The sequence below is a fragment of the Erinaceus europaeus genome, chromosome 7, assembly GCF_950295315.1.
Source record: "Erinaceus europaeus chromosome 7, mEriEur2.1, whole genome shotgun sequence".
In the NCBI taxonomy this organism is placed as follows: domain Eukaryota; kingdom Metazoa; phylum Chordata; class Mammalia; order Eulipotyphla; family Erinaceidae; genus Erinaceus; species Erinaceus europaeus.
Genome location: NC_080168.1, coordinates 49137453 through 49151114, shown reverse-complemented (window position 1 = coordinate 49151114; position 13662 = coordinate 49137453). Strand labels below are relative to the sequence as shown.

The 13662-nt window shown below is 37.7% G+C and overlaps 1 protein-coding gene across 1 annotated transcript; it reads right to left on the bottom strand.

The window, feature by feature from the left end:
- Nucleotides 1–4608: 4608 nt before the first annotated feature.
- Nucleotides 4609–12897, bottom strand: LOC103107091 (putative taste receptor type 2 member 33). Its single transcript, XM_060193507.1, has 6 exons — nucleotides 12730–12897; nucleotides 12443–12529; nucleotides 9725–9846; nucleotides 8439–8612; nucleotides 8001–8288; nucleotides 4609–4675 (listed from the first exon to the last, which is right to left on the bottom strand). The coding sequence occupies exons 1-6, from the start codon at nucleotides 12895–12897 to the stop codon at nucleotides 4609–4611; spliced, it is 906 nt and encodes a 301-aa protein (XP_060049490.1).
- Nucleotides 12898–13662: the final 765 nt, after the last annotated feature.

Genomic DNA, 13662 nt, shown 5'->3' with positions numbered 1-13662 from the left:
AGAAAAACCTAAATAATCCAGCAGAAAACTACTGCAAGTTATTAGGCAATATAGCAAGGTGTCATCTTTTTGGTTGGGTGTTATGGAGTCCTTGGGGTATATCCCCAGGAGAGGAATTACTGGGTCATACAGAAGGTCCATGGCTCAATTTCTGGCATGCTTCTCTCAAGTCATACCAAATGATATTGTTTCCGCCAATCCCAATGTAATCAACGTAATGAGAACCATCTTTTAGTTATATTGGAATATAACTAAAATATGCCTACTAGCTATCTACAATATCCCCCAACTCTTCATCTGCACTATTCCAACCTTAGATCCAACAATTTGTTTGGTTTTGTATGTTAACTCTCTTGTCAACCACCAGGTTCCAGATGCTAGCATGATGCCGACCAGACTTCCCTGGACAGACAACCTCACCAATGTGTCCTGGAGCTCTGCTTCCCCAGAGCCCTTCCCCACTAGGGAATGAGCGAGACAGGCTGGGATTATGGATAGACCAGTCAATGCCCATGTTCAGCGGGGAAGCAATTACAGAAGCCAGACCTTCAACCTCCTGCATCCCATGAAGACCTTGGGTCTATACTCCCAGAGGGTTAAAGAATAAGCAAGCTATCGGGGGAAGAGATGGGATATGGAGTTCTGGTGGTGGGAATTCTATGGAATTATACCCCTCTTATCCTATGGTTTTGTCAATGTTTCCTTTTTATAAATAAAAAAATTTTTTAAATGATTTGTGTGCATATATGTTCTTAGCAGCACAATTCATAATAGCCAAAACCTGGAAGCAACCCAGGTGTCCAACAACAGATGAGTGGCTGAGCAAGTTGTGGTATATATACACAATGGAATAATACTCAGCTATTAAAAACAGTGACTTCACCGTTTTCATCTGATCTTTGATGGACCTTGAAAAAAATCATGTTAAGTGAAGTAAGTCAGAAACAGGAGGATGAATATGGGATGATTTCACTCTTAGCTGAAAAACAAGATTAGAAAGAAAGAAAGTTGAAAAACAAGATTAGAAAGAAAACACAAATAGAACTGAATTGGAGTTGGCTTATTCCACCAAAGTAAAAGACTCTGGGGTGGCTGGGCAGGGTGGGAGAATACAGGTCCAAAAAGGATGACAGAGGACCCAGTAGGGGTTGTATTATTTTATGGAAAACTTGGCAATGTACAAACTATTGTATTTACTGTCAAATGTAAAGCATTAATTCCCAAATAGAGAAATTTAAAAAAATTTAAAGATTATGAAAAGTAAGATATTCTCCTAAAGCAATAAAGATAGGGAGAAACGTGACAGTCATATTCTAAGTTAATAATGGGGCCATGAACTCAAATCCAGCATGATCTAGTTACTCAATCAACCCCTGTCAAATCCAATCATGCTCCATTTCAGAAAGCAGAGTTATCACTAAAATTCATATGGAAGATCAGAGTGCTTAGCACAGTGAAAGTGGTTTTTATGAGACTGACACGCTGCCTACTGCGCTAAGGAGGCAGTTTGAAAGTGGTTTTTAAAGGGCAATGTTGAAAGTTATTGATTTCAAAGGAACTTATTTCCTGAGTTCTAGTCTCCACTACAAGTCAGGAGCTCAATTATCAATTGAGATATTATTAAGGTGTCGTAATACATACACATTTGAATGAACATACTTATTATATTTATAGCCCACTGATTTCAAAGTAAAAATGTCAGGGCAATCAATGAGGATGTAATCTTTTTTCCCTTTAATAGAGGGAGTTAGAACAGCTATATTCACACCTGCAGATGAATTCAGACTCTTCTAGTACACAAAATTAACCCAAAATTAAACATAGACATAAGTAAAAGATGTGAAACTAAGAAGAAACTAAGAAGCTAAGAAGAAAACATAGGAGATAAGTTTTGTAAATATGTATATGTTCTCTTACACAATACAAAACCACAAGGCAAAATTTTGACAAAGTAGTAAAAAGAACTTCATCAAAAATGAAAATACTGTCTCTGAATTCAAGGCTGTAACACCACTTCAGTAACTAACTCTATGTGATACTTCTGTTTGTTTAGACAAATAGATAAATGCATAGAATAAAGTCTAGTGTTAATACCATATATGAATGGTCAGTCCACTTTCATTATCTCAAGTTATACAAATCAGACACAATCTTATCTCAAAAAAATAGTAAATTGAAGAGATCACAGACCTAGAGTAAAAGAGAATTTAAGCATGCAGTATCAGCTGATATTTCATCAATAGTCTGAGTTTACAAAACCAGGCCATAAGGTACAAAAATAGGAGTAGCCAAACCAGCAGTAGCCATAGCAATTCAGTATGAAATGTTTAGCTTTTTGTTCCCATAACTTTATCCTCTGTTGGCTAAGAGGTCATCGTACAAAGGAAGAAATGATTCTACCAGAAAGCAGAACAATGATTCCATTGAAATGGTAGGAGGAATGCTACTCAGCCACACCGGAGTCTTCATGACTAAATCAACAGTCAACAAAAAGACTTCAGCTGCAAACAGTGGGGTAATTTATCTTGACAACCAAGGAGAAATTGGACTCCATGATGAAGGCTAGAAGGTTATGCATGCAACAAAGAGATCCTTTAGGTAGTGTTTTATTATTACTATGGCCTGTAATCTAAAACCACACCAGTACTTGGAATAACACACAGTACTTGTAATAACCTGGATATTTTAGAGAGTTTGGGTCGCCTTACCAGAAAATAACCATGATTACTTAAAACTGTCCAATGAAGGTAAAGGAAATAAAAAAATACATCATAGAAAAAGCAATTATATGTAGCCTGTAATTGCCAGGAGATTTTTTTCTTACTTATTATGAAAAACAACAACAACACTACAGATAGTTATGTTAAGCAGGACTAGTTATATCTTTATGTGGAGCTCAACTGTAATTTAAATGTGTGTTGTGCCTCATTTTCAAGGAGCGAATTTAGGGTAGCTGATTTTATGTGCCAATTCAACTAGGTCATGGAGTGGTAACCTAGTATTTACATAAAGCGAACAGTTATGGAAGGTGTATCTTTGATGGTGTTTGCAGGTAAAACTGATGTTCACACTGGTAGATTGAGTAAAGCACATTGGTCTTCCCATTGTGAGCAGGCCTCATTCAACTCACTGAAGGCATGAATAGAACAAAAGACTGAATACAACAACAAACCCTTTTCTCTTATCAATTATACAATACAGTAGGGTTGACTATAGTAACCTTGCTATACACTGGATCTTCAATGCTTATTCCTCTGAGAATTTGTGTCACTTTATCAATCTCTACTTCCCTTAGCACAGTTCCTGGTAACCAACTTCCTACTCTTTGTTTCTATGAGTCTGACACAAGTGTTATGGTTATGAAAGTCAGTGGATTTGTTTGTTTTTGTAAGTACAGGTCAAAAGACAAAACTGAGGCATGAATAGATGAGAGAAAAGTTTACTACTCACAGTGAGCAATGGAAACAAAAAACCTGCAAGTTAGCGTTTCCCTCTTGATGGTATAGCTCTGCTGAGAGTGAGTTGATGGTGAGTGTAGGTCTCAGCCTGACCTACTGAATTTGATGTGGGCTCTTTTCTTATTCATCTAATGTATAGGAGTTACTGAACTTGGTTTTGGACTTCTCTCAAAGGGAATTGCTCTATGTGTAGTTGCATATTTAGTGTATCAGTAGGACAGGAACTTTTTCCAGTGCCATCCTGATAATATTCCACTCTGGCAGATTTGGATCCTTCCTGTTCTGTCTGGTTCCTTACTTTCTGTTGTTCCCTCTGACTGCTGACTTTATCCTCTGGATTATCCCTCTTTTTCCATTACTGGACACTTTGACATTCTAGTAACATTCTTAGCCTTTCTCATTGTTGCAGAAGTTGCACTAGATGTATCTGCATATTTTTACATTTCATACAGTTTCAGTTCAAATTGGCAGCATTTTCACCAATAGAGTTGTCTCAGAAAACATTTTATCTTTGTATGTATTTGATTACTATGTATCTCATGTGAAAAGGACTAACTCAAACTTTTTTTTGATGTGGTGTTTCTTTTAACATTTTTATTTTTAGATAGAAACAGAAATTGAGAGGAGAGAGGAAGATAGAGAGAAGCAAACAGACAGAGAGGCACCTTTCTAAATTCTAAAAGTAATAGCAAGAAATCATGCTATAACCGAATGTTCAGATGGAAATAGGCATATGTGACAAGCCTGAAGGATTTAACCAAGAGATTTAGCCCTGGGATCAATAGCTTCATTTTCTTAAAACATATTTAATACTTACTGTTGTCAGGATGTCAAATAGTTTTGCACTATTGTTTGGCATGAACTGGGTGACATTTTTGCTACCCTGAATTCAGTCATGTGAAAGTGCTTTGGCTAGTGAAAAATTAGTAGATTTGATACAAGCAGAGGTTTGAAATTACTCCCAATGACATTGCTGTCTAACAATGTTGGTGATTACATGGCATTAAATGGGAGAACTTTGGTGATTATCTTTGTCCAATTCCTCAGTGACAGAGTTCACTGTGATAGAAGAGCTATACCAATTTCTTATAACCTTACAATACCCATTATTCTCAGCATCATGATTAGCTCAAAAGAATACTTTCAACAACTACTTCATCAAGAGTGTCTTAGAACTGGTATACTTGTCACAATTTATTTGTTCATCTTGCTTAATTCTAAAAGTAATAGAAAAGGTGAATTCAAGCTACTTTATTGAATTTTCATACAGAACATATATATATATATATAGTATTAAACTATATTATCACGTTTATATTTTCATAGCATCGTTAGCAAGTTAAATGCACTCCCACCTGCTTATTTGCCTTCCTACCTACTGCAATTATCCTGTCATTTTTTTACAGCAGTGAAATTAATACTCTCCACTTATATGCAAACATTCAAATACTACACTGAGTATGTATCTTATTTTGATGAATTTATTTTATTTGTTTTTCATTTTTAAAATTTATTTATAAAATAAGAAATATTGACAAGACCATAAGATAAAAGGAGTGCAATTTCACATGATTCCCACCACCAGAATTCTGTATTCCTTCTCTTTCCTTGAAAGCTTTCCTATTATTATTTTTTTCTTTTGCCTCCAGAGTTATCACTGGGGCTTGGTGCCTGCACTACGAATCCACTGCTCCTGGAGGCCACTTGATTTCCCTTTTGTTGCCCTTGTTGTTCATCATTGCTGTTTTTATTATTGTTGTTATAGCTGTTGTTGTTGTTAGATAGGACAGAGAGAAATCAAGAGAGGAGGGAAAGACAGTGAGGGGGAGAGAAAGATAGACACTTGCAGACCTGTTTCACCGCTTATGAAGTGACCCCCTGCAGGTAGGGAGGGGCTGTGTTCCAACCCGGACCCTTACGTGGGTTCTTGTACTTTGCACCACGTGTGCTTAACTCAATGAGCTACCTCCTGGGCCCCAGCTTTCCTATTCTTTATCCCTCTGGGATCTTGGTCCCAGGATCATTATGGGGTACAGAAGATGGAAGGTCTGGCTTCTGTAATTGCTTCTCCTCTGGACATGTGTGTTGGCAGTTTGATCCATACTCCCAGCCTGTTTCTATCATTCCCTAGTGGGGCAGGGCTCTGGAGCAGTGGGGTTCCAGGGTATATTGGTAAGGTGGTCTGCTGAGGGAAGTCAAGTTAGCATCATGGTAGCATCTGCAACTTGGTGTCAGAGTACTAGAGATAAAGGGTTGACATGGCAGGCCTTTCATCTGTGGACATAGTCCCAAGTGAAACATGTCTATGTGGTACTGGTTGCATTGATTAGGCTGAGATCAGCAGATGCAGTATCAATTGGTATGGGTCAAGAAAAGGCTGCTGAAAAATGAGCCCCGCTGCTGAGGTTCTAGGACTGTGAGAAATATGGGTTTAAAGAGAATGAGGAGGGTTCCTGCTGTCCTAGGGTTTAAGAAGGCAATAGATAGTTACTATTATAACCAAGTTATTTGGAAAGTTGGTTGACTTTGAAAATCTCATTGTTAGGATTATCTGTATCATACAAGATCTCACCATGATTTATGTTGTTTAAGGCCATTTACATATAGCTGTAGCTAATATAGTCACACATCCAGTTGCTTCTGGTCTAAGATTTAATATTTCAAAGAAAAATTCATTATTAAAAATGTACTAATAATTTAAGCTCACTGTTAAAATTCAATCACGTTACCAATTTGAAACCTTAAGTGCTTAGATTAAAGGAATATGTACTCACAAATTTACTTTTCTTTATCTTTAATTGTTTTATCAAACAAGGAACTGAAATTTGATAACTCTCTGTTGTTCATTTTCATCATTATACATTTCTATTGTGTGGATATATCATAGTTTACTTTTCCATTTTATCACTATTCGACATTTGTGTGACTACTCATATTCAGTTACTAGGAACAATAAAGAGATGCACATTTTTGCATCTATATCCTGCTGCACATGCCACAAAAGTATATTAAGGTAGGAGTTCTGGACTGGGAAGATAGTGTAGTAGTAATACACAGGCCTTACATGTGAGGGCCTAGATTTAATTTGATCCCTAAGATCACCAATAGTCAGAGCCAAGCAATGCTTTGCTCAAAATAAATAAATAGGAGTGATATTAGTTAGCAAATAAAATATGTTCAAACTTGTAGTAATCCAGACACTAAAATGGGTGCTAATATCCAGAAAGTGTCAACAATTTTCACTTCTAAACTGAATTAAATAGAATTAAAGCAAAGTGCTACCAATTCTCTATGACTAACCAGAGCCAGACCATTCTGGAAAGCACCAGAGAAATGAGAATTCCACCCAATGGGTGATCATTCTTTTCTTGACTCAGTGAAGTTCATGAGCACTATGAACACATAGACAAAACTGCCAACAAACACACCCATTCAAAGAGATCTGTATGTACTTGTGTTCATGGCTGTTTACTGTACTGTGAACCATTAGCCCCCCAATAAAGAAAAATGCCGAGAGAGTCCGGCGGTAGCGCAGCAGGTTTAACAAAAGTGGCACGAAGCACAAGGACCAGTGTAAGGATCCTTGCATAAGGATCCTGATCCCGGTTCAAGCCCCCGGCTCCCCACCTGCTCAGGAGTCGCTTCACAGGCAGTGACAGGTTTGCAGGTGTCTATCTTTCTCTCCCCCTCTCTATCTTCCTCTCCTCTTTCCATTTCTTTCTGTCCTATCCAACAACAAAGACAACAATAACTACAACAACAATTTTTTAAAAAAGTGTCAACAATAACTTTTGACATGATTAGGATAGAAAGAATGAGTGGCAGTAAATTTCTCACATTGTGGGGGGGGGAAATGCGACTCTAAGAATACTTGTTTAATTTTCTAACCTGAATTCTTGCTTCTTTTAAAATCTGTTATCAGTGGCAAGCAGGAGAGCAGCAGAATATGCTAATACATCAATTCTCTTTATGAAAAAGAAAAAATTCCCATTAAAGTCATTTTATTTAATATGACAAAATTGATGCGCTAACACTTTATTTGGCTCTAACTAGTTAAGTATACTTGATGTCAGGAGAGGATCTTAGTTTAAACTACAAGAAAGAACCATCAAATACTCTGCTTCATATATCTCTGATCTTCAATCTACTTTTAAACTACTTTCTATCTCAGTATTCTCACATCAAATGCAGGTAATAATGATATCCTCTTTGAGAAATATTTATATAACTTAAACATTTTTTTTAAAGAGAAGTGCCTTCAGTAATACCTATGTGGCCCATAGCAATTCTGAGAATTAGTACTTACTTACTGCATCTTATTTTATTTGAGGGTCCAAGGTTAACTTAAGAGAACATCTACTTATGAGTAGTACATAGTAGGATGAACAAAAATATTCTTACTAGAATAACCAGAAGATAGGGAACAAATAAATTTAAAAAATACTCTAATTTCACCAGAAACCAATTAAACTAAATTCCAGACTGAATATGCCGGTAAGAAGACACAAGATGCATCATTACACTTTTTCTCTCAACCAGCACCTCAACTGCCACAGAAATGTCAAAAAGGACTCTTTCAGCTTTTTGTTCTCCCAAATCAGCACAAATGTGTGACCTGAAGGATACAGAATCCCTACAGCCAAGCAGAAAATGAAGATCAGTTTCTTTGGTTCCCTTTTTGAACTCCAAACTGAGATCATCAGCACCAGAAAGTAACAGGCAAACAGCAGGAGAAAGGAGATGACTGTTTGCTGCAGGGTTCTTCTGTGGACCTGGGAGCTGGGGTCCCGGGCTCTTTTGCCACTGAGTTGCATCTTCTTGAGATGTCTCCTTAGGGAAAAAATTGACAGCACAAAACATATCAGCAACACAGTAGAGGGTATGAAGTTTGCAAGTGTAAAGACAGTTATAACTGGAAGGTTCACAATATCCTTCAATTAGGTGTTCCAAGTGACGTTTCTTTAACATTCATTTATCAACATATTGTCATGCATGCTTATCACTGTAAACTGAGAGATCAAAAAGGGCAGACTTCCTAGTATTAATATGAGAAGTACCTTAATAACTCTCCACTTTAGGTAAAGAAAGACAAGGTTAGAGAAATTGGCTATCTTCAGCAAGTAAAATATACTGAGGCTCACAGCAAACCAGATGCTAAAATAGGTGCTTAAAACCCAGGAAATGTGAATAAAAATACTCCATTCCAAGTGGTAAGAAACTGAATCAAAGAGAATTTGGTGCCAATAGAGTAGCGCTAGCCAAAGCAAACCAATTCTGGAGAGCGCTAGAGCAGTCAGTAGCCCATCCACTGAGGTGATCTTGTGTTTTCTTGGTGCAGTCAAGACAGTTCACCAACACTATGAAACCATTGGCAACACTCCCTACAACAAAGCCTGTCACTATTATGGTGGAAAGAATGCACAGTAGAAGACCACTCATGTCTAGAAAAAGAATCCAGGTCTTCAGTTTCTGCTGCTGATTTTCTGAGATTCACTGCAATGTGTAGCTAGCTGATCTCTGAATGTGCATTTTTTTTTCTTTAAAATTCTGTCATAGGGCTCAAGCAAGGAAGCATCAAGGCAGGCCCACACATGAGTTCAGTGTCATATTTCTCCTTATAGCACAAGCTGACCCCTCTCTATACACTATGCATTTTGCTGTTGGCTGGGATGCTTCATAACTTGTGTTAGACCAAACTTGGAGAATTCATTTGCTTACATGCAAACAGGTCATGTGGCCTAACGTCGATTTTCCAACGGTGACCTCTTATAATTTGTGCTCATGAGTTCAGTGCTTAATAACAATGAACACTCAATGCAAAACCTGGAGTGAGCATGTAAATTGTTAGGTGGAGCTTGGCCAGGTTAATCATTACTGTTTTTCTTGATGGAGAATGAACCTCCATTTTCCTATTATAAGCATGCTAAATTTTCTTGGTAATCTCAAGAATGTCAAACTCAGCACATTGACTGTATGTACACACACACATACAGCACAATTTAAACTGCCTAAATTGCTGTATGAAGACCAATCAACATCACTGAGGATTTTTGCTTTTGATGTCAGATTTATGTGGTAAAAGCCCACACATTTCTATCAACACTCGAGGATTTCTTGGGAACCCTTGGGTTCATACTCTCCATGGCTTATTACTCACACCCAATAGTTGGTTATAATTTTATCTTTGAAAGGCCTTAAACACACAAACAGACTAATCTTGTAGGTGAAAGGAAATGTTGTTCCACAATTTAGAAGGAGGGAAGTACAGATAATTCCTAGGGTTAAGAATGAGAGATATGTAATGGCCATGAGGAATAGGCGACAAGGCACTTTTCTGTGTTGACTTTTCATCTAGGAGACTGTAGGAGGCTGGTGGAATTTCAGAGATCTTCATGAAAAATGTGTTTCATTCTCTTTGTACTACAATTACAGCACTAAACAGAAGGGCTCTACTTGTAGACAAAAGCCTCCTGAATACCTTTCTTATAATTTACAAGCAACTACTATATAATTATATAATTAGAGAAAACTCTAATGATGTTCAGTTTGCCTTGGCTAAACTACAGTTTGTTGCAAATGCCACTGGCTGAAAGGATGAAATTGGGTAATAAGCTGGCAAATATGAGGGAGAATATGAAGTTACTGAACAGACCATTTTACTATATGGCAGAGGTCGTTGAGTTGATTAGGTGTCATAATTGCTTAGCATTGATATAAATTCTTTTTTTTTTTTAAGAATAGGACTAAAATGACTTCATTTTTTATTAGTGATTTAAGATTGATTTACAAAATTTTAAGGTAAGGAGCTGGGCGGTAGTGCAGCGGGTTAAGCGCACATGGCGCAAAGTTCAAGGACAGGCGGTGCAAGGATTCTGGTTGGACCCCCCAGCTTCCCACCTGCCGGGTGTCTCTTCTGGTCTGCAGGTGTCTATCCTTCTCTCCGCCTCTGTGTCTTCCCCTTCTCTTTCAATTTCTTTCCGTCCTATCCAACAACAACAGCTATAACAACAATAACAATAACAACCACAGCAAGGGCAACAAAATGGGAAAAATAGCCTCCAGGAGCAGTGGATTCATATTGCTGGCACCAAGCCCCAGCGCTAACTCTGGAGGCAAATAAAATAAAATAAAATAAATCAAAATTGTAAGGTAATAAAGGTAAAATTCCATACCAACACCAGAGTTCTGTGCTCCCATCCCCTCCATTGGAAATTGCAATAGTTCTCCCAAGGTCGCTATAGACTGAATATATATATATATATATATATATATATATATATATATATATATATATCCCCATTTTTTTAATAGTCCTGCCTTCACTTCCTTTATACACCTATTTCCCTACACCTATTACTACTTCCAAGTATCTTTCCTTTGTTCCTATTCTCTCTCAGATAAGCAAAACTGTGCCGGACTTCCTCTGATGTTTTCCAGATTCGCTTCCCTTTCATCGATGGTATAAAAGCAAGATTCCTGGTGACAAATACTTCAGGTCCTGGTGGACTAGGAGTACAGATCCCTCTGTTATTTCCCTGTCTTTTACCCTTTTGGAAGTATGGACTAAAGTTCTTTATGGGGTGCAGAAGGTAGGAGTTCTGGCTTCTGTAATTCTCAGCTGGACATGGGCATCGGCAGGTTAATCTATACCTCCAGTCCGCTGAAATGACTTCTTTCTACTGAAAGTTATGAGAGAAATATGTAGTGCTATGGAAGACATGAGAAGCAATTCAAAAGTCAAAAGTAATCTGGTGTGTGTGGGGGGGTGATTCTCTTTAATTTGGCATCTGGATAATTTCTAAAAAGGCCTTCACTCTGGTGTTGGTGTTATAGCGGTAAACACAGCTGCCTTCCAAAAAGGCGTTCACATTAAAGAACTGGAAGAATTCCCTGTGTAAGGCTACAGAGCAACACTAACTATATATTTAACTATACAGGGAGATGACTCAGTGGTGACAAACAGGATTTGCATGCATGAGGCTCCAGTTTTTTTAAAAATATATTTTATTTATTTATTGGATAGAAATAAATTTATAAAGAAGGGAGAGATAGAGTGGGAAAGAGAGAGAGAGAGAAAGAGAGAGAGACCTGCAGCACTACTTCACCACTCATAAAGCTTTCCCCTTGTGGGGAGGGTGGGGACCAAGGGCTTAAAGCCAGGTCCTTGTAGCATGGTAACATGTTCGCTCTACCAGGTGCACCACCACCAGCCCAAGGTCCCAGGCCTATTAACATTACCACATCATGTCAGAGATGAGTGAGGTTCTGGTCTTTCTTCCAAAACTAAATGAATTATAATATCTTTCAAATGAGACAGTTAATTAAAAAAAGAAGGCACATTTCTGGTAATTAATTAGGCATAAATTTAATAAACAAATTTAGGTAGTTTGTGATAAGCTGAGACTGAAGATTTTTTTAGTTTAGTCTCTGAAAATTCATCAGTATTATACACAGAGAAGAAAACTGGGGCATCAGCTGTAACCGGCTCCATCAATTTGTTTTCTGCATGAAGACACACAATGCCCCACTTACTTCCTTTCTCTCAGCCAGCGCCTCAGCTGCCATAAAATGATAGAAAGGCCTCTTGCAACTTCTTGTTGCCCCAAATCACAGTAAATGAAGGGCACAGTTGAAAAAAAAAATCTTCCCAAGCAGGAATACTGATTTGTTGTGAAGCCATGTGAAAAACCAACTTGAGATGACTGCAACCAGAAAGTAACTGGCAGATAGCAGGACAAAGAAGGTGGCAATTTGCAGAGCTCCTGTGTGGACCTGGGTGCTGGGGTCTCAGGCTCCATTTTCACTGAACTGCATCTTTTTGAGATGTCTCATCAAGGAAAAAAAATTAACAACATGCAAGATATCAGGGACATAGTAAATGGTATGATGTTTGCTATCATGAATATAGTCAAACTTGAAAACAATATTTGGTCCTTTAATATGATTTGTCTAGTCATGTTCCTTGTATATCCATTCATTCATACATTGTCATCTGGTGCTGGACATTGCAAGCTGAGTAACAAAGTCAAACTCCCCAAGAGCATTATGGCAATCACACCTTTAACTCTTCTCTTTAAGTAAAGAAATACAATGTTAGAGAAATTCACTACATGGGCCAAATAAAATATGCTGAGATTTGTAACCAATCAGATGTTAATATGGTTGTTTGATATCCAGAAAACATTAGCAATAATGGATACTTCTTCTAAGACATAGAAAACTACGTTAAACAGTACTACAAACCAGCTCTTCAATTTTGGCCAGAGCAAACAATTCTGAAGAGTGCCAGAGTTGTGAGAATTTCATCCACTTGGTAGATCTCCTGGCTCTTGACCCAATCAACGCAATATACCAACACTGTGAAGCTATTGACAACAGTTCCTACAACAAACTCTGTTATTACTAGGATGAGAAGAATGTTTGCCAGGAAATGGATCATGTCCAGAGAACAGAAAGCCAAGTCTAATGTCACTGGCTGTGATCATTTAGTATTCTGACCTTGTGTTCTATGTCCTGATGAATTTTAAATGTGTATGAAATTATTCATTCTTTTACATTCTGGCATTCACATCAGTCAGGGAAATACCAGCAAGTACTAAGGGATGAACTCAATACTGCCTTTTGACAAATGTTATTATTTTTTTAAAGGCAACTGGAATTACTTATTTGAGCACTTTATGCCTTTGCTGTTGTCTAGGTGTTTCATCACTAAGTTGATGTGAAAGTTGAATTCTCATTTGCAAAGTATGTAAATATAGGGCCAGGTGGCACACCTGGTTGAGCACATATATTACAATGCGCAAGGAACCAGGTTCAAGCCCTCAGTCCCCACCTACAGGGGGAAAGCTTCACAAGTGAAGAAGCAGTGTTGCAGGTATCTCTCTCTCCCTCTCTATCACCCCTTTCCCTCTCGATTTCTGGTTGTCTCTATGCAATAAATAAGTAAAGATAAGATAATTTAAAAAATTTTAAAAACAAGGTATGGAAATATAGACATATTCTTTTTCCTAATTTTGCAACTTTTTCCATGTTTCATCTCATGGTCATTTGATTATCTTTTCTGTCATTTAAAAAAAAAGTTTTTGACAGGGCCTTGAATTTATATGCTTTCACTGCTAAGATCACCTTTCATTTGGAAAGATAGAGAGCTGAGAAACATGCCACAGTGCCATAGCTTCCTCAGTGCTGTAGTACTCCCCAAACA

Bases quoted from the DNA above. Each gene is read 5' to 3' on its own strand.
- LOC103107091 (XM_060193507.1), bottom strand. From the start codon at position 12,897: ATGATCCATTTCCTGGCAAACATTCTTCTCATCCTAGTAATAACAGAG. The intron at 8,289-8,438 runs GTTGATAAATGA...TTTTTCCCTAAG, and splicing joins ATAAGCATGCATGACAATAT to GAGACATCTCAAGAAGATGC. The intron at 4,676-8,000 runs GTGCTGGTTGAG...TATTACTTTTAG, and splicing joins ACATTTCTGTGGCAGTTGAG to AATTAAGCAAGATGAACAAA.